A 21,010-nucleotide genomic window follows, 5' to 3' on the forward strand; every position below is an offset into this window, starting at 1 on the left:
AGACCATAAATGCAGAACTTAAATGTTACAGATCTAAAGATATGTAAAACACATTTCCAAACCATGTTAAATGTAGCAATAACCATAAAAGAATTCTCAAAGAATTATTAATAAAAAGACAGTATTGCAAATGATTGAATAACACTGCGTCAAAGTGAGATTCATAGCCACCAAGTACTATGTAATATTTTTATTGCTATGTTTTTATTTAAATGTTATTTTTCATTTCTACAGTTGTTAATTTGAAATTTATTATAAACTGTTGATCTTTTGAAATAGTCTATTTCACCGTCACACTATGAAGGAAGCTTTTGGTGATCTCTTCCAACATTTCTCTTTCTAGGATGTTATTCAGGAAGTCATTATTTTGTATTACAAGTCCTATTGACTTAACAATTCTTTCTCAATCATTCTGACAGTAACATTTTTTCATAGATTTCTACCAGCAATTACTCGTTAGTTTTCCAAGTTTTTGTTCTTTATGTTCATATCTGTAAAGCTTGTAACCTGGCACATTATAGATTTTAAAGTCCAAGTCTCACTTCCATATATAAACAAACTCCACACAAAGAATTTCACACTCTACCTCTTCAAAACAACACTCGGGAAGTTAGTAAGTAGATTCTTTTTGTTTTAAAACGTTGTCTTAGCTAAAGCTATTCTTTCATTAAAATCACTGAAGCATTTATTATTTATACTTCCTAAGTAGCAAAATTCTTTCAACTGGTTTAACACAGCATACTTCAATCTTGGCTTTCACTTGTTTCTCTCATTACCACCGCTATTTTTATCTTCACTTGTAATTCTTAAAGTAGTTCTTAAAAATACTTCTACCATCTAGTTCACCTTCTTTTTTGACTTAGTTGCTATTACTACAATTACATGACCCACAAAGCAGATATATTGCACCTGTTTACATTAAATCTTTATTTTTTTATACATCTCTTTCAGCTTATAAATTGCGTCAATAAACAAATCAAACATGCAAGATGATAAGAGGCAGGCTTGTCTCACGCCTTTCACTGGCTTTGCTTTTTTCTTGTGACCGTTTATTTCTACATCTGTACTTTGTGATTTGTAAACATTTAGGATCATCTTGATCCCGAGGAGAAGACATCCAGACTTCTATTTTCCCAAATAAATCCTAATTTCTTTTTATCAGTTGAAATAAGTTTGCAATCAACTTTTTTGAAAGCTTTTACAAGCCAATGAATTAACTGCCAACAAATATGTCCTGTTAAATAGTTTTACTCTGTCGGATCAGTTAAAAAGTCAGTGCTCCTTCTTTGGTCCCATTATTTTAGATTTTAGTCACATTTTCCAATCGGCTTGTTTCATAGTACATTCTGCAAGATATTTGACACTCAAAAGGGTACTACTATCATTCTATAATTAGAACAATAACTTGCATAGCAGTTCTTTGATAATACTGTTCAGCTTTTTACTTCCTTTTATGGAGTAAAGTATTGTGATCACGAAAAATTTTGGTTTTTAGATTTCAACAGAAATATCCATTTTGACCATCCCTGAATCCATCTTAACTAGTTTCTGTGTGATATCTGTACGTACATATGTATCTCACATAACTCAAAACGAATAGCTGTAGAATGTTGAAATTTTAGATTTAGGATTGTTGTAACATCTAGTTGTGCACCTCCCCTTTTGATTGCAATCAACTGAATCAAAACTGCCCCCACAAAACTCAAAATTCCAAAAAACTGGGTATTTTTTTAACTGCAGTAATAAGCCCTAATTGAGAGCTTTTCAACAATATATCATAAGTGGTACTTATTTTCATTGGTGTCAGAATTATAGCCAAATAAAATTTTAATTTTATGCCAGCATTTTACTAGCAACTGGATACCTGCAGTATACAAAGATCTGTCATTATATTGAAACCAAGATAAGGCTGATTGTTGTTGAAATGTAACAATTTCATGACAATATTTGCATCTTACAAGGGAAGGCACATTGGTTGGAATCAGACTTCATCTCCTTTTTTTAACTTTTATTTTTAATTTAAATATATTGATTTATTAATAATTATTAATCCGTGAAAGTAAAAAAAATTCTTACAATAACTAAAAATTCAATAATAATAATAATAATAATTTTAAAAAATCAAAAGTTATTAGTGAAATAAAATTTTATGTACTTTTGAAAATGTGTAAATTAATTTAATAGGCGTACAAGGAAGTCATGTGGTGTCACTGATAGTATGATTCTAATTTTATAACATCTGCCGATTACCTTAAACAGATATTTCTTCATTTTGTCAGCCATATTTTTATAATTTTTCTTCATATGTTATCAACATATCAGCGTTGATTTGTTGTATTATACTCTGTTAAGTATGGCATCAAATTCTTTTCTGGGTAGCAGATGATCCTATCATATGTTGATCTATAACATTCTTCTTTTCTAAACATCCATATGTTTATTTTGATGTCTTGTTTGTAACGATTTTCAATTTATCACTCCCCATATTGGGTGCAATACTTTTTAAAAAGTAACAGTTAAGTATTTAGAAAGATTATTACTCTCCCAAAGTAGTATAAATTTCCTAATGAAAACACTGACTAACAAATAATACAAAAAATAACATCAAAAGAATAAATATAATATGAGATATCATTTTACTCAGCTTAATGTTTTATAATTTTTCTTCAAATTACATGAGACTTTTTTGCAGTTTGAGAGCATAAGTAACAACAATCTTACATTATTTTGGCAAAAACACCTTATTTTCCAGTACAGATATATTTCAATAAATGTGTTATATATTTCATGTTATATAAATGATATATTTCACTATTTAATAACTAACCTCTCTTGCAGCGAGTATAATTGTAGTAAGCTGAGATCTATCACCCCATTCAGCTACAAACGTTAATGTGAAAGCTTGTAGAAAAATTCTAGAAACAGCTTTTAAAACATTCTGTTGTTTTCTACGATTACTAGCGCTTTCTACATCAACTGTCAAAGATTCTCTCTCCAACTGTAAAAAGAAAAAAGTAAACAAAAATATTAGTTAAAAAAGAAAGATTTTATCTTTAACAAATAAATATAATTTAAAAATATGAAATAATCAGAAAAATTAACTATTTCTAACAATTTTATTCATATTAACAAATAAAGAAAAGGCACAAACAAAATAAATATCGGAAAATATTTAAAACTTATTTTTATAATATCAGTGTGAATACATTATAGCTCTGACTGTAGCGACCAAAAGATAACATTAATAACTGCCCAAAATATACACACTGAGAAATCTTTAGAGTTATTTTTTTGGGGTCCTTAAGCGGTTGCATCCCAAATTAATATGTTAAGTATATTTGTTTGCTAAATTATATCCCTGAATCACCAAGCAAGTATATATTTTTAATTGATCCCAACAAAAAATGGTGTCCATAAGACAATAACCAGCAGCCAACATTATAATTGGTTTGGGCTTAAATCTCAATTTGGAGACTTATTGGCCATTATATCACATCCATTCCACTCCATTAAACCTATCCTTGTTTGGCACAAAAAAATGTTGTACGTTAATAATGTGTAAATTTACTAATTTTTACTTTCCTGACAGCAGTATGTAACAGAGGGAAAAATACATTTTGAGGACCAAAAATAGAAATAAAAAAAAACTCCAAAATATTGGCTACAAAATTCTGTATATGTGTACATATATATATGTTGGCATCTATTTGGATTTGACATCTTATCTCCATAAGTTTTGGATATCTCTGGTTAATATTAACCTAAATGAAAATTAGTATAGTAGACTTATGCATTGGAAAAAAAATTATTTCCAAATAATCAAAAATAATTTCATTCGAGATGGTTTTAATATGTTTAAATATATTTTGGGGTAGAGTACTTCAGCACAGGACTGAATTTGTAATAAATACTGAAATGTTCAGAAAGCAGAAAAACTACTGAATATCCCTTTATAGATAACCATTATTTTAAATCAGGCTTGTGTGAATTTAATTTCTTTTCAGGGGACAGGAAATTAAACCAACAACTTTTTTTAAAAGACATTAGTTTCTCAACAACACATGGTTAAACAGCATTATTTAACTTATTAAATATAGCTATGCAATGTATTACTATTGCAAACCTTTTAATTTGCAAGATGCAAATACTTGTGATGTTTTAGATCTTGGAAAACCATCAGATTGCAAGGAAAGCAATTTACAGTTTTAAACAGCACCCACAGACATGATTTGTTTCAGACATCTACACGTTTCAACGTAGGAAAATTTGTAAGAAATTTTTGATTTGTTGTGCATCAGATAAACCATCTTAGTGAAGTATTCAGAAAACTGCAATACTATCAAATACCCTTCATTAGATAAACATTACTTTAAATCCAACGAGTGGGAATTTTCTACCGCAAAGTAAAAAAATAAAAATTTAATAATATACATTATATGATTAATATTCAAAATTGAATCCTCAACGGAGAGATTTAATTTAAAAAAAAAAAAATTAAGAATGTTAAATTTATTACAAAGAAAATAAATGAAATACACCAAAAAAATTAAAAACTTACATTTATCTGAATTTTATTTTTTTGTTGGTTTCTAATTTTTAAGGTTTCAGTAATTCATAAATTTCTCATTAAAAAAAATAATAATTTTACTGAAAAACATACACAGATTGCAAATACTTGGTAAAAAAACAAAATTTTTGTCCTAATATATGAGGGACATTCAGGTCAATTCAGGACTATTAATTTTTAATAAACGTACAACATACTTAGTGATAGTAAAAAATACTTTAATTTCTCGATGTAATCCCTTGCAACATTTATGCCAGCATTTTACTAGCATCTGGATACCTGCAGTATATAAAGATCTGTCATTATATTGAAACCAAGATAAGGCTGATTGTTGTTGAAATGTAACAATTTCATGAACAATTGAACAATTTCAAAAGCCCGAACAGGTGAAAATCGCTGGGAGCAAGATCCGAAATGTGTGGGGTGTAGCATAAACTTCCAGCCACGATCTTGAAGTGTGCATGTTGTGTGGTGGGATGTATGCAGTTGTGTACTGTTCTGCAGAAACAAAACACCTTTAGTGATCGCACCAGGTCATTTTTTCTTGAGAGCATTTGCACATCTTAAAGAATTTTGCAATAATACTCACTGTTAGTATTTACTTCACGGGGTAGAAAACTGATGTGAATGATGACATTTTTAAACTAAAAAGTGGAGACCATAACTTTGGTGGCTTCGAACCACTTCGACCGGGATCATCACTAACTGGTATACAACCTTCTTTAAAAGATCTGCACCAGAAAAATGTTTTACTACGACTAAGTTTCATCACTGTACTGTGCAAGAAGTAGCGATTACATCTCACTGGGTTTTACGCCTTCATTTATGAGAAGTTTCATTACAATGTGCTGTTCCACATAGCCACTCACTACTTTGGACGCCATGTTCTTTACGACTGACTGTTATTGTTGTTTAATGTTGCTTCATGCCAGCACACCTATGCAGTAATAGCTGACACTTGCACCTTATGTGTTCTTATGCTGTACCAACATGTGCAGGAATCTCTTTTACACTCTAGTTTAACAAAAGTCCCAGATTGACATGAACATCCCTCATATATCAATTACTACAAAAAGACTGCAATATTTTTAACCTGTTTATAAAAGGAATCAGAAACAAGAATTAACGTTTAAACTTTATAAGTTTAAATAACATCACAAAACAAATAAAAAGTAACACTTTCTAACTTAATAAACCACATTGTTTTCCAATCTGATGGTTATACAGCACCTTGAACATCTCAGGAGTAGCAGGGTGTGAAGCAAAACAAAATGTGACCAGCTAAACCTATGATTAATGAACTGGTTCTAACACATCTTTTCAAATAAGGAATGGTGGATACTGTTCGGCTACCAACATCTGCTCTTTGTTAATAACCTCTTTTTCATTAATTATTATAAAAATTGGAAAAGAAGTAAATAATTCATACAATATAAAAGAAAAAGATTGTGTATAGTTATTTTTAAAATACATTGGGAGTTTTCAACAAAAAAAAATTAATTTAATATAAATGAATTTTTAAAAATTCAACTGAAGAAAGTAACAACAAAAGTGCTACCTAGGTAAGTCATAATTTTATAGTATTTAAAAAACAAATTTAATAAATTACATTAATGATGATAGAGGATTCAAAGTTAGTTATAAAAAAAATTATAAATAACCAAATTTGACTATTATACTTAATTGTACAGATTATACTTAATCAGCTTTCTACAGGTTAAGATAAAATGCCATTCTCTAGCATGGATTTACAAATCATGACATGGGAAAGGAAAATGTTGAACATTTTTTATCGTAACTTGCTGAATAAAATTATTGTTGCCAACCACTGTTAATATTTTAGAAAAAGTTTATGTTTAACAAAACATATACTACAGTCAAAAAATTAAGATATTAAACCTTTTTTTTTTTAGTGATTAACAAGGCTGTAGTTTTTTTTTATGTATGTAATTATCATGCATTATAAATCTCCATTGTCCAGTATTTGGATTTCCACTAAGCATTACAGGACACTCGTACATTGTAAGCTTTTGCCTCTTATTTGTCCATCATCGATACAACAATTTGTGGATTTTATATTTAAATGTGCAGTGTACCAATCACCCTGGTCTGATAAAGTTAATTAATTTTAAATTTAATCCTTCTTATGTCAGAATTTAATCTTTACAATTACTCAGTATGGAATAAAAAACAAACAGGGAGGATAAAATAAAAATGCACCTGCCATATACAAAGGAAATCAAGAGAATGAAAGACGCCTCACCATAAATGTTCGTACAGAATGTAGTAACTTGAACATAGTAACTAACTTGCTAATTCATCAAATAATTTCAAAATTTATTGATAGGAAAATGGAATAAAAATTTTGTGGCATGAAAAATTCAAAACTTGACCAGGATTTCTATATGAAAAGTGAAGATGCAACAAAATGCTCCTTACATGACCTGCAATGTTCAAAGGATTAAAATTTATGTCTGCATACCTTTCAAAAGGCAGTGCATCAAAAAAATTCATAAAAATTGCTGTTATGTCTGCTTATTCACCATTCAAAATCTTATACTAAATTTAGCTTAAAGTGTAAGAAATGAGACATCTTTCAAATGTTGGTTATAATATTCAATACGTGACATTTAAATATTTAATCTATAATATAAATATTAAGTCACAATGATTGGTCAAAGATATAAATCCTTAAGGAATAAAATCCCAGCTATGTTCCCTCACAAATATATATATATATATATATAATGTTCTTTCAGCCTCCACAAAGCACGGAATTAGAGAAACACTTTTACCTTTAATTTTTTTACTTCATCAAAACGCTTTTGGGCCTAAACCCATCAGTGATATCTTTTATAAATTCTTAAACTGTTTACAATTTACACAATAACTCTATTAGCTTTTTACATTTTGTAAAAATTATTTGTTTAAAATAAAAAATAAATTTAAAAAATTTTAAAAACAAATTTAGAACAAATATTTGTTCAGTCAAGAATGAAAATGTATTACAATAACTATTAATTTACCATATCTTTGTATACAAACTTAAATAATTTTAATAAGAATGTCCTCATCAAATTCTGTTTGCAGATTTATAAGGCTGAATTCACGTTTTTATCTACATATATACATTTTTTCTAAAATTTCCAATTTTTTATTACTTTTTTCGTCTTCAATACTTTTTCAACTATTTCTAAATTATCTTCTGCACCAGTTATATTAAGATTTTTATCAAATTGTCAACAAGATTTGAGAACCCATCTTTCTATTTTTAAATGATGTAAAGTGTTCATTAAATATAAATTTAATGATCTATTATTTTTACCAATATATATCTTTAGCTATTGTTGCATTTAATTTTATAAATACTGGAAGAATCATATTTATTTTCTACTTTTTCATTATTTTTTAAATATTTTGTTATACGATTGTCGGGTTTATATTTTTTATCATTATACACATCATTTAAGTTTTCTATAATTTTATTTGTATAAGAGTATTTTACATAAACATTTTCACTAATTTTATTGTCATTTATGGATAATAAATCTGTATGGATGGATGTAATGTATTATTGAAAAATTCTGAATTATATTTTTTATATATATTATTAATCAATGACATATAATATTCATTTTTTATTACTATATTCTTTATACTATTTCATTATACAATTCCCGTTTATCATTAATGTATTTTATTGCTATGTTTACAATGTTCTTAAAAATATTAACCTTTTGAGACCAAGGATCATTAGAACTAGCAGACCAGGCAATGCTTCACTACTGCTAGATTTGAGTGTACATATAGATTAAAAAAACAATTGAAAGTTTGATAAAAAATTAACAAAATGAACATAATAGAACTTCACAAAATTTAACTTTTTCCTTTTACCTTTCCTTTTTTCCCTTTCCCTTTTTACCACATTTCCTTCCCCCATTTCTCCTTTTCTTGTTCCCTTTCCCCATTTCTCAGTTTTCCCCTTTTTTCTTTTTTACATTTTCCCCTTCTTCCCTTTTATCTTTTTTTTATTTTTCCCTTTCTCCCTTTTCCCCCGCTTGTAAATCAGTTCAGTAGTTTCTTAGTCTGTAGTGGACACACACATCAGAAACATTGAAATGGAATTGTAAAACATTTAGTATGACGTGTGTTGCTTTTACGTCCAACAGATAACACTGTTTCTCAAAAAAAGCATGTTTTTATCTGTCATAGGTGTGACATCATAGGTATACACATAATATGCATTTAAAAACACATGCGTATTTGAATGCAATGTTGTGTCAAAATTTCAAAGCAATCTGTTAAGAACTTTCAGAGATTTAAGATTTTGAACAAACAAACATTTACATTTTTATTTATATATATAATTTCATTTGAGGTAAGTTTTTTATATATTCCAGTTATTATTTATTTGAATATTTACATCTAAATAATTTATTTTTCTGTTATGTAACAGAAAACACATACATGTTACATAACAGAAAAATAAATTATTTAGATATAAATATTAAAATAAATAAAAACAATCAAATAATAACTGGAATATATAAAAAAAACCTACCTCAAATGAAATTATTATATGTAGGAATTCTAATCATCTTTGATCACAAAAGGTTAATATTTTTAAGAACATGATAAACAGAGCAATAAAATACATAAACAATGAACGGGAACTATATAACGAAATAAAGAGTATAAAGAATATAGCAATAAAAAATAAATATCATATATCATTGATGCAAACAGAATTTGATGAGGACATTCTTATTAAAATTATTTAAGTTGGTATACAAAGATATGATAAATTAATGGTTATTGTAATACTTTTTTTCATTCTTGACTGAACAGATATTTGTTCTATTTACTTTTATTTTAAATGAACAATTTTTACAAAATGTAAAAAGCTAATAGAGTTATAGTGTAAATTATAAACAGTTTAAGAATTTATAAAAGATATCACTGAGGATGGGCTTAGGCCCGAAAGCATTTTGATAAGTAAAAAAATTAAAGAAAAGAGTGTTTCTCGAATTCTGTGTTTTGCAGAAGCTGAAAGAATATTATATATATATATATATATATATATATTAATATATATATATATACTTACGTACAGAGGGGGAAAAATGCACTATAAAAAGTTTAACCCAAATAAATTAATATATATATATATATATATATATATATATATATATAATTTTGGAATCAGTATAGAGTGTAGTACAAACCTCTTCACTTTCCCAGTTTCAAATTGACTAAGATCAATAAAATTATATAATTTAATGAATAATTCACTAAAAAATCTGGTTGAAATGAATAATTCATCTTCACTAATTAGGAGAACGCTTAGCCAAATCAACCTGATGGAAAAACATTGGATATGAAATGATATATTTTCATAGTCAAATCTTCAAAGAGGTATAATTTCACCTTTATAACATATTTTCAATACATAACACTAAAAATTTATTAAAATTGTAAAGGTTACTTGTTAAAAGTCATCTAATGAGCATATATGACTGCTATGTATAACATAATGCAGACCTGAAGAAGACTAACAAATATTACATTGCAATTCCCTCCTCCAAGGAGGGCGACAATTAGTCCCTCACCACAGTTTTTTTTTTGTCTTCAGTCATTTGACTGGCTTGATGCAGCTCTCCAAGATTCCCTATCTAGTGCTAGTCTAGATTATCTAGTTAGTTTTTAAAATCTTTTTTATGAGTACTACATTAATATATAATTGCAATAATAACATCTCCGTAAAATTAAACTATTGAAATGAGCCAGGAGTTTATTCACTGGTTTTTATTATTTATATTCTTTTTATTATTTTTATGGGATATGTAACGTATGATAAAACAGTCTTGGTCTTTTGAAATTAACAAATTTTAAGTGTATATCAGCTTCTACATGCCAAATTAAATCAAGTCCATTGAAAACAATAAAAATTCCAAATTCATTAAAGTGTTAAAATATATTTTCCCATTTTATTCTGGCATCAACAAAACTGAGATTTGAAAATTATTTTGAAAAATTTTTGATTTTGAATCCAATTTAATTAAAATAACGTCTTATTTGGACATTGAATAAAGGGTAAAATTAAACAATTTAATATTTTAATAAAAATATATACATGAGTTAGATGCCATAATCATGATTGTATTAATCAACCAGTAAAATATCAGTCACTCCTGGAAAACGCATAACCAATCCAAAGAATAACACGTAGTCCATATTAGGCTTACCAGGGAAAGTAAGACGTGAAATGATCTCATAATGTTTTCTTCACTGAACCAAAGGTACAGCTGCAGATCAACATCCAATGCTTACTGAGATGTGCTAATATTCAGCTCTAGAAAAGGCATCTTAACTAAATAATCTATAGAGCCTAGTCTACAATGAACATCATTAATCTCAAAGGGAAAAAAATCTAAATAGAAACACTATTACCTCATGATAATTTAATGTGTCTTCATAAGAAAGTCTTGGAAAGCAAATTAATATATACTGTTTCCAGTAACTAAGGGAAAAAGTTTTGTTAATTTTTATCATCAGATATGAATCATTCAAACAGAAAGGTAAAAATAAACTAGTTTCAAGTTCTGTCTTTCAGCCACTATTTATTGTTGGGTTCTAATTAAAAACATATTCTGGCCAGGAAAATCACAATATAGCATGACTTACACATATATAATGGTTTCCAAATAGAGATGCATTATTATTTATTAGTCACAATTGAACAGATATTTACTTACAAATTATCTCATGAATCATTCATGCATTCTCTTTCAGGTAAATATCAACTATTAGCATTAAATATTCATATAAACATATTTTTGCAATACAGAATTCAATGGAAATTTACCTTTTCTTTCTATAATTACAGAATTTCAAACAATTCCATTCTTCTTTTTTTTGTTTGTATGTTGTTCAATTTATAAATGTTCTGATAAAAGAGCAGAACTTGTGGAAAATCATATTCCTGATATTTAACTCTAAAAATTAATTTTTTTAAAAACTTTTAACATATATTTATGCATATGTATATATTTTTTAATTTTTTTTTCCAAATAATATGATTTTACAATAAAGGATGAAATGCTTTTTTTTTGTAACTTCTAGAAAAATATCAGGCAATGATAATATGTAAAAACAATGATTGACTGAATTATTTTTATTTCTGTTAAAACCTTTGTCATTGCACTACTAGATATAATTATTAAGCGCAATTTATTCAACAGTAAAAAATATGCATGTTCAACATTAAAAAAATGTAATTTTTTAATGTAGTAGAGTAAATAAAAATTCCAGTCAAAAGACTGCGGTGAGCATTTCATTTTTTCAACTGGCCAAAAATTCTTGTTTACAATACACTGCAAATAGAATCATATGGCATTACCAGTAAATAATTCTGCCAATAGACAAATTTGATTACTGAAATTATTAAATATAGAGAATATAACTAATAAAAATAACACAACACAAATTTAGTAAATAGCATAATTGTTATGATTTGGTATCGCAGAGTGAAAATTCTAACAGCAAAAAATACACATTTAAAAAATCATATTAAAATTTATAACAAAGCAAATGTATTAACATGTGTAACTGATATGTAATAACAAAACAATTTTTTTTCTTATATATACAAAAAAAAAAAAGTTCAACTGGTACTACCTTCACCAAAGCAGTGTTTTCTTTTTCATTTATTAATAAAAAGTGACAAACAAATATTCAGCGATTTACAGTTTAACACAAAAAGCATTTTAACACAACACTTACTTAATAATATAACAACAGCTTTTACCGAATTACATATTAAAAGTATTTTTACACACTTTTTAAGAAAAATTCTGAGAATCTTCATTTAACAGCTCCTGTAATATTTTTCAAATACATTAACTTGTACGTGTACATATTATGATGAAATACCTATACTCGTAATCTAAATTATTTACAATCTAACCATTTTTCTCTGATAATATATAAATAAAATCAGATATGTAATAAGAGATACCAAGAATAGCTTTATTAGATAGTTATTAAGGTAAAAATACAAAGAGAAGAATAATAAAGAATTGTAAACCAATTCTAAATATTAATCTACATTTCAAAAGTTTAACAATTATCATTCAGTGAAATAGAAGAAATATTAACAATAAATAAATTATACAAAATTAAATTATTATATAATGCTTTAAAGAATTAATTAGAAAAAATAATTTTATGAGTGTTTAAAAAAAAAAGTGTTAATTAAAAACTGATGCAATATCAATTTGGAAAATCCAAAACTAAGTGACAAATTATCTTAAACAGACTAAACAATTAAAGTGACCAGATCTCTTTTCCATTAAAGAACATTTTAAAAGTATGTTACAATGCACATAGTGAATGTGCCTTTGGCAATCACACCAATATTGTCACACTTTCTATTGTTTTAATAACTACAAAAAACAGTATTTTTTTTTAATGCAAACTCTTACTTATTTACTTATTCTTATTTACTTTACAAATAATTTAATTTAACCTAATTTACAAATACTTCATTACATTATAATCATAATTTTAAGCTATTAATAATTAATATACTAGGTTAAAACAAACTACAATGGAAATTCAATAATACAGAAAAAACCGTTCATTCAATGATAATGGAACTTTTAAACGGTCAAGTAGACAACCTTGGGAACACATTTCATCAGTTGTTTTTATAATCTCTTAAACCTCTATAATAACAACTTTTTTTGTTTTGAGAATGTCGGCTTTGCTTGAAACATGTACACCGGAAGAGCAACATTCAGTGAAAGATTTTTGCTATAAGAAGGTGTGAAATTGGCAGAAATTTACCCAAAAATGTTGAAACAATATGAAAATGTTTAAATCACAATAACATAGTATGGTTATAATTAAATAAGTTCATATTTGAGAAAACTTACATAAGAAAAAAATAATTTTTCATTTATTTTCATTTTTTTTTGTATAACTGATTAGTCTTTTTAAAAATTAATTTTGTTTACTTGTTAGTGTTGTTTACTGTTAAGTGGGTGGAACAGTTTAATTCGGGCAGAACAAGTGTGACTGATCTCCATCGCTCTGCAAGACCAGTTGAAGTTTCGACTACCGTACTGCAAAATTGTATAAACGATCTTATTCATGAAGAGAGGTGAGTCAAAATTTCCCAAATTGCTAGTTTGTGTAAAATTGGTATTGGAACTGAGCATTCACGACATGCTGAATTATCGCAAAACATATTTGAGATGGGTTCCAAACAGTTTCAAGACAGTTTGAGATGGGTTTCAAGACAATTGACTCAAGCCCATAAAGATACCCAGATTTGCATTTGTTCTGAGCTCAAAAAAAAGTTTGAAGCTGAAGGTTTCTAAATCATATTATATAACCTGTGATGAAACATGGATACATCAATTTGAGACTGAATTCAAATGGCAAAATCTTGAGCAGAAATATCCAGATTTTCCCACAAAAAAAATTTAAATGTTGCTGGAGACTATGTTGAAAAGCAGTGTAAGTTTCATTGTCACTGAATAAATAGTTTTTTCTCTACATTAATTTGTCTTGTTAATTATTAAACATCCGTCTTAGATAATGTTTTCAATATTTTTTTATAAAAAGATCAACCAAAATAATTTCAGTAATTTAATAAGAATTTTGCAATGAATACTGAGGCCATGTTCACTGAATGTACCATAGTTCCCTTAATTATCACAATATCTTCTATATTAAACAAAATTTAATCAACATAAATAAATTCAATTTTCTATCATCATTTGAGAAAACTTTCATAAGAAAAAAAATATTTTTCATTTATTTTCATTTTTGTTTATATAACTGATTAGTCTTTTTAAAAATTAATTTTGTTTACTGTTACTATTTCTTTTATATTTTAAGTTACATTTTTATACTTATAAAGACTTTTATTAATTCCTTTTTAATGACAATCATTGTTTTACAATCAATGTAGCTTTAAATTTTTAAATGATAAACCATTATTTTAAATTGTTATTAAACATCTTTCTCTTTGTAATTTTACAACAATAAACATAACGATCAGGAACAAAAAAAAAAAAATAGCATTAGTTACATTACACAGAAGCGTCTGGAATTGAACTAAAATTTGTTAATCTGCGGTCAATTTATTCAAAAATATATAATGAAAAAAAGAAAGTTTTGACTTTTTGTTACAAATATGGAAATGAAAACATTTCTATTGACATCAAAGATATTGCAAAAATGACCTGGATGTAAGCATTTTCTATTAATTTTAAATATAAATTTAAAAAAAAAGAATAGACTGCATTAGAATTTCTAACAAAAATTTTATCTATTTAAAAAAATATATCATGTGTAAAAATTACAACACTTCAGAAACACTTCCACATACTTCAGAAATATGAAATTTATTGAACTAGTTTTATTGTTTAAGTTGTGTACCAGTTGACAAAATAACTGAAATTGACAAATTAAAAAAAAATACGTTAGCTTGCTTACAATAAATAAGGTTACTCTCCAGTGATTTCTGGCTGAATTATCAAATTATATAATTCAATATAAAATTATTCAAACATGAATACTTTCATATTCTATATTACTCTGAGGAGATGAAAAGGTCATCACAATGACGTCAAAGTCAACTCTTATTTTGCTCAGCCAGTTGGTCTCAAAAAACAACAATAAAAAAAAAATTACAATCAATTTGGTTAGAGAAAAGTACTTCAATAATCTATTTAATTATTGGTATATAACTGACCCACAATTTATGCAATCTGAATGAATAAATTTCACAGTTCATTTACACACTACCAAATGCCACAAAATTCTAAGGGTGGCCCATTGTTTTCCTTAAGTTTTGAATCTTAGGTAGGTTTTTTCTAGAAAAAAATCAATTTGTTCCAGCATATATTTAAACTACTCAACAGAAAATCGTTATCAGTTAAGTGGTTCTACCATCCTACATAAAGTTACACAGCCCTCTAAATAACTATGGGTGGAATGAGTGTCCACTGCTTGGTTTTTGAGCCACGCTTTTAGAAATACTGTTATATTTTTTAAAAAAACTGTATTTCTATAATATTACTCAAAGATTTGTTTTTCTTTTTTGTATTTTAAAAATAAAATTACAGCTTCCTTTTTTTAATAAAATATATGAATAAAATTAAAGAAAAAATAATAGGTCATAATGTTTCTGGATATTTTGAAATAAATATTAAAAAAATGATAAAATAATTCAGAGCATGTGATTCATGAAAAAGATTTATAGGTACCCAAAACTTTAACGAGAGCAATTTAATTTGTATAATTTTTACAGAAAAACTTAGATTAAAATTCTCAAATGTTAATATTTCTAAGAAACATTTATTAATATTAAGGAGATAGGCATGACTCTTCTTGCTGACTTTTTACTGATGCATTTATGCTATTGTCAGTAGTCTGTAAAATATTTGCTAATTTAAAGCATAAATGTATTTTTTACAAAACAAAAAAAAACTTTAAAAGGAAATATTGTTATAGGGGATAAGGGGAACAGAATAAGCTGTTAGAAATGCAATCAGTGAAATTAGAACACTGCTTGTACACTTCGAAACATTTATGGATATCTTACACTTATTTGATAATGCACTATGGCCTGAGCTATCAAGGCCAGGTAAATATAACAAAAAAGTTTCAATTGCAAAAAAAATTTCAAAATTTTAAAATGACTGAGTGAGACAGTTACATGCAGAGGAATGTCTCTTCCACAAAATTGTAGAGAAATTCTATATTAAAACTTATATATTTTCAATAAAAATGTATTCTAGTAAAATTTAACATTTTATGAATGAAAAATTCATTCCTCATTTAAATGTCATGAGTTGGCAATGGAGCTTGATTGAATTTTTTCATCTTGCATTGTAAAGAAATATGTACATTGTACATGGCTTTCAGAAAGCAGTGTTGTTTGATTATTAATATGGACTGATAAGCTAATGCCAATTTTGGCACATATCCTATAATCCTATTTTACAGCATTTTATTATGCATATCTTTTTTCAGGATAGCCCCATTTGATCCGAAGGAACTCTCTCATACATCCATATTTATGAGCCTAAAAAAAATATCACATGGGTAAAATATAGTAGATAATACAGACAATATGCAATAAATCGTAACAGGAAATATTGAAAACTACTCTCACAGATTTTTTATGTATCGCCTTATTCCATCTAGTAGATAAAGATGGAACATTCTCAAATGCAGATTAACACCTGTTAATACAGTCTACAAATTTAATAATCGATCAAAGATAAGTATTACAAATAATACCTCATGTAGGAAGTGTGTAGAGCTTCTGACATGCTACTTTGGTTTGTATGTAAGCGAAAGATTTGCAAGAAAATTGCACACAAACATGCCTGTCAGGAAATGCATATGATTAAAAAAACAATGTACAATAGAGAGAAAATATTCACAACCGATGTGATTTAAAAAAAAAAACAATCTAAGCTGTAAGCATTATTTACAGTATTTAATAAAAAGTGATTTTTGTTGCAGAATTGCTTTTTATTTCTTTGAAAGAATAATTTTTTTGTGAAAGGGTTGGGTATAAAAGGCAATCTGGACATAATTAATTTGTCAGGAAATAATGGGTTGGTTGTTTCTATTATATACTCTTGTAGATATCAAATTGAAATTCCAATTCCATTAATGAGCATACTGGATCCATTGAAACAATTCTTCCTGCTTTATGGCAATTAATTTTGGGCATGTATACAGTTGTAGACTGACAGATCTATCATCAGCCTGTATAGATTTCTGTTGCAAGGAAAACAGTGTTCCAAAGACAACTAGCATTATGGATGGTAAACAAGGCCCAGTACAGGCAGTTGGGATACAGTAAAAGCTCCCGCTTTCAATTGGAATCTTCCCTCTCTGGAATATAAATAAGTATAAAAATTTGTGTAAAAATATAAAATAATCTTTCTATTTTTAAACTTACTAACTAGAACTTAAGTATCTAAAATTCAAACTGCATTTCTTCAAAGATAAATAATTAGAAAAAGTATTTTTTTAAATTTTCATATAATAACTAACATTGTAAGCATAAAATGTAATTGATCAATCATCTCTCATTTGTGTCAAATTGTTAGGAAAGTAAATTACACAGTCTCTTCCCATACAGATATAAATAATTTATATTTTCTGAAATCAAGTTAAGAATATTATAGCTTAAGGTCCGCAATTGGAAAACCTCCTCCTACTGAAAATATTTTAACAGAATAAATAATACTAAAAAAAATAATGTAAAAAATTAACTATAAAGACAATAATTAATTTTATTGTTAGTAATTAATTTTTCAAAAATAAGACAATTAATTAAAATCAAACAAAACATTTAAAAAACAAAAAAATTAATATCAACCGACAAAAAAACTACATCAAACCCATAATTACTTGTGTTAGTTATATTTAAATTAATAAGTAGTAAAATGCCCATGGATTGGGAATGTCCAGATGGTCAATTCCTGATGTGGGGAAAAAGGATATGAAATGTAACAATAGAAGATTATCATATATTAAAATCTGCCAAAGTACAAAGGTTGTCTGAAAAGTTTTGAGCCTACACAGAAAGACGTATTTTTTCTGTAAAATATAGTTTTATTTTTCAACAAAGTTTAGTTTCAAGTCGATACACTTTTTCCAGCGATCTAACCTCTTTAACCCTTCCAAATAGTAGCTGGTGTCTTTCTTTGCAAAACAGGTGTTTACGTATGCAATAACCTCCTCGTCTGATGAAAATCTCTTTCCTCCAAGCGAAACTTTAAGATTAGGAAACAGAAAAAGTCGCTTGGGGCCAGATCTGGTGAATACGGTGAGTGGTCTACCAATTCAAAGTGCAATTTGTGAATTTTAGCCATGGCAACTGACGAAGTGTGAACAGGCGCATTGTCCTGATGGAAAAGCACTTTCTTCTTCAAATGTGGTCATTTTTTTGCAATTTTTGCCTTCAGCTTATCAAGTAATGGTGTGTAATGCTGTCCCTGTGTAGTGGTGAATCCACGTCTCATTTACAGTAATGAATCAATGCAGAAAATCTGACTCATTTTGCTTAAACTGCTCCAGCAGGGCCTTGGAATTGTTCATTCAAATGCGGTTTTGGTCCAAGTGAGTAAATGTGGCACCCATCATGCGGATAGCTTACGCATATCCAATCTTCAGTTAATATATAACAAACACATTCTTTTAATTTGCCCATAGCCTCTGCTATCTCTCTAACTTTAATTTGTTGGTCGTCCAGTACAATTTGGTGAACCTTTTTCGATGATATTGGTGGTGGTTACAGTTTTTGGTCGTCCCAAATGCTCATCATCAACCAAGCTGGTACAACCATGTTTAAATTCAGCTGCCCATCTTTTTACAGTGGCAAATGATACGACAGGTTCCCGTAAACAACATCCAACTCGATTTTAATCTGCGTAGGCGTACTGGCTTTCAAACGCAGTATTTAATAACAGCACGATATTCAATTTTTTCCATTTTCACAAAAAACACTCATAATGAATTACTCAAACTATTATCAAACAACAACTGAGCATCCAAAATGGCTGAAATTCTAGTGAGTACCTTTCAACGCATGCGCAAATACATTCTCTAACTTTTGTTGATGAGTGCTGCAATCTTCATGTTAAGGCTCAAAACATTTCCGACAACCCTTGTAACTAACCTCTAACTAATCAGTGATAAAATACAAAACAGAATTTATCAATTTTCTTCATTAATTCTCTACTGTGGCATGGGTCTAGACTCCATTCCTAGCAACCTGCAACATCTCTGGAAGTAGAATCTACATAAAATACAGTGAAGTTCTAATTACAAAAGATATATTTCAAAAACAGTCATCATAGATCACTGAGGTTAGATGACACCCAGGTTATGACACTGAGGGTAGTTCATTAAGAGGACAACTAGATATGCATTCTACTAGTATTAGTGGCTAATGTTGGGTTAAAGATATGATGAAAAACTATACTGTTATTCTGTAGGACTGAAATCCTGTGAGGAATGGATTTCTACCTCTATCACAGTCCATTCTTCAACCATAATCCCCTTTTCTCTTAATAGAAATCAAAAGAATTGTGCAGATACCAAACAGGGCCCATTTGCAAGATTGAGAAAGTAGTAACTGATGAAGATAGGACTCTTATTTCTTACCTAGGAATTCTGAAAATAATTACAAGTAAAGCTTGACCTGATTAAACATCTTCCTGCAATGTAAATGTAAAATAATATTCAATATTCATCATTATTTCTGTAACACAGCTAAAGTTATTGATCTATTACAGATTTTTAGCATTTTTCTTTAGTGCAGGATTATAATTAAGAGGTCATTTACTACCATTTTCCTTCCCTGTAAACTATATAATCATAAGAAGTCATTAACGTTCCCTGTAAACTATATAATGATATAGACTAAAACGTCTGTTCCACATAACTCCATTACTAATCAAAATTATTACGTGACCATTATTATAAACTTCTATTAAAGCTTACCATACTAAGAAACCAGTTTCCCAAGCAGGAACTATCTTTGTTGTTTCAAAGGGTTACAGTCTCTACAAGACCTTCTTAGAGTAAAAAACCAGTTGATGACATCATATGCAGGTTTGATCAGAACATCTCTCCATAACAAAAAATTAATCAGGTAACAGATTAAACCTTCTAGAATACAGAAAGAAATTACATGGTCAGACAGGGTTATTAGACATAATATTCTTTCAAACATGGTATAAAATCATAGATGGATCTTTAGAAGATTATATCTTCAAGTAAAATGGATTATGTAAGCATTGAAGACCCAAGAGGAACTAACAAAAAGGTTACAAATGACATGTACTGACATAGTCATAGTTACCACAGCAAAATGTAAATAAAAAGCTTAATTTTTAGGGCAATATTTATAGTTGTGTTGATAATACATGATCACCATTGGGGTGATCAACTTAGAATTATAAAAACTGGCTACCAATATTTTTTAACTACACTTTTTAAATGGTAGAATAATTATGCTTTATTATTTCAAGAATGCAAAAGAAAGCTGTTATTGGTATATGAAGGAAGGAAAAGAGAAAGTTGCTTACAGAAAGAAATTAAATTACTGAATAAGGGTATGTTATGTTAATGGTTAATGATTTTAATGCATTTAGAGATAAATAAATTAAAATGCATATTTAGTGAATATAATGAATTTTTTTTACTAATAAAAATATATTACTTTCTTTCTTTACACTGATTTCTAATCACACTCTGGTTTACGAATAGTTTAAAAGTGTGTTAATCTTCATATACAATTACACTTTAATTCTACATAAAACAACCTAGAAGGCTCTTTACAGAACTGAAAAACATTTACTCATCTAATGTATATAATATGTAGATCAGTCAGTAAGTTCT

The 21,010-nt window shown here is 27.8% G+C and overlaps 1 protein-coding gene across 2 annotated transcripts in view; it reads right to left on the reverse strand.

The window, feature by feature from the left end:
* LOC142332226 (putative divalent cation/proton antiporter TMEM165) overlaps positions 1–21,010 on the reverse strand; it is a 184,123-nt gene that overhangs the window by 32,762 nt on the left and 130,351 nt on the right. For both annotated transcript variants that reach the window (XM_075378518.1, XM_075378517.1), the window contains one exon: positions 2,828–2,998. In XM_075378518.1, coding sequence (XP_075234633.1) covers positions 2,828–2,998 — 171 coding nt within the window. The remainder of the gene's footprint in view (positions 1–2,827; positions 2,999–21,010) is intronic.

Source organism: Lycorma delicatula, chromosome 11, assembly GCF_047948215.1.
Source record: "Lycorma delicatula isolate Av1 chromosome 11, ASM4794821v1, whole genome shotgun sequence".
Taxonomy (NCBI): domain Eukaryota; kingdom Metazoa; phylum Arthropoda; class Insecta; order Hemiptera; family Fulgoridae; genus Lycorma; species Lycorma delicatula.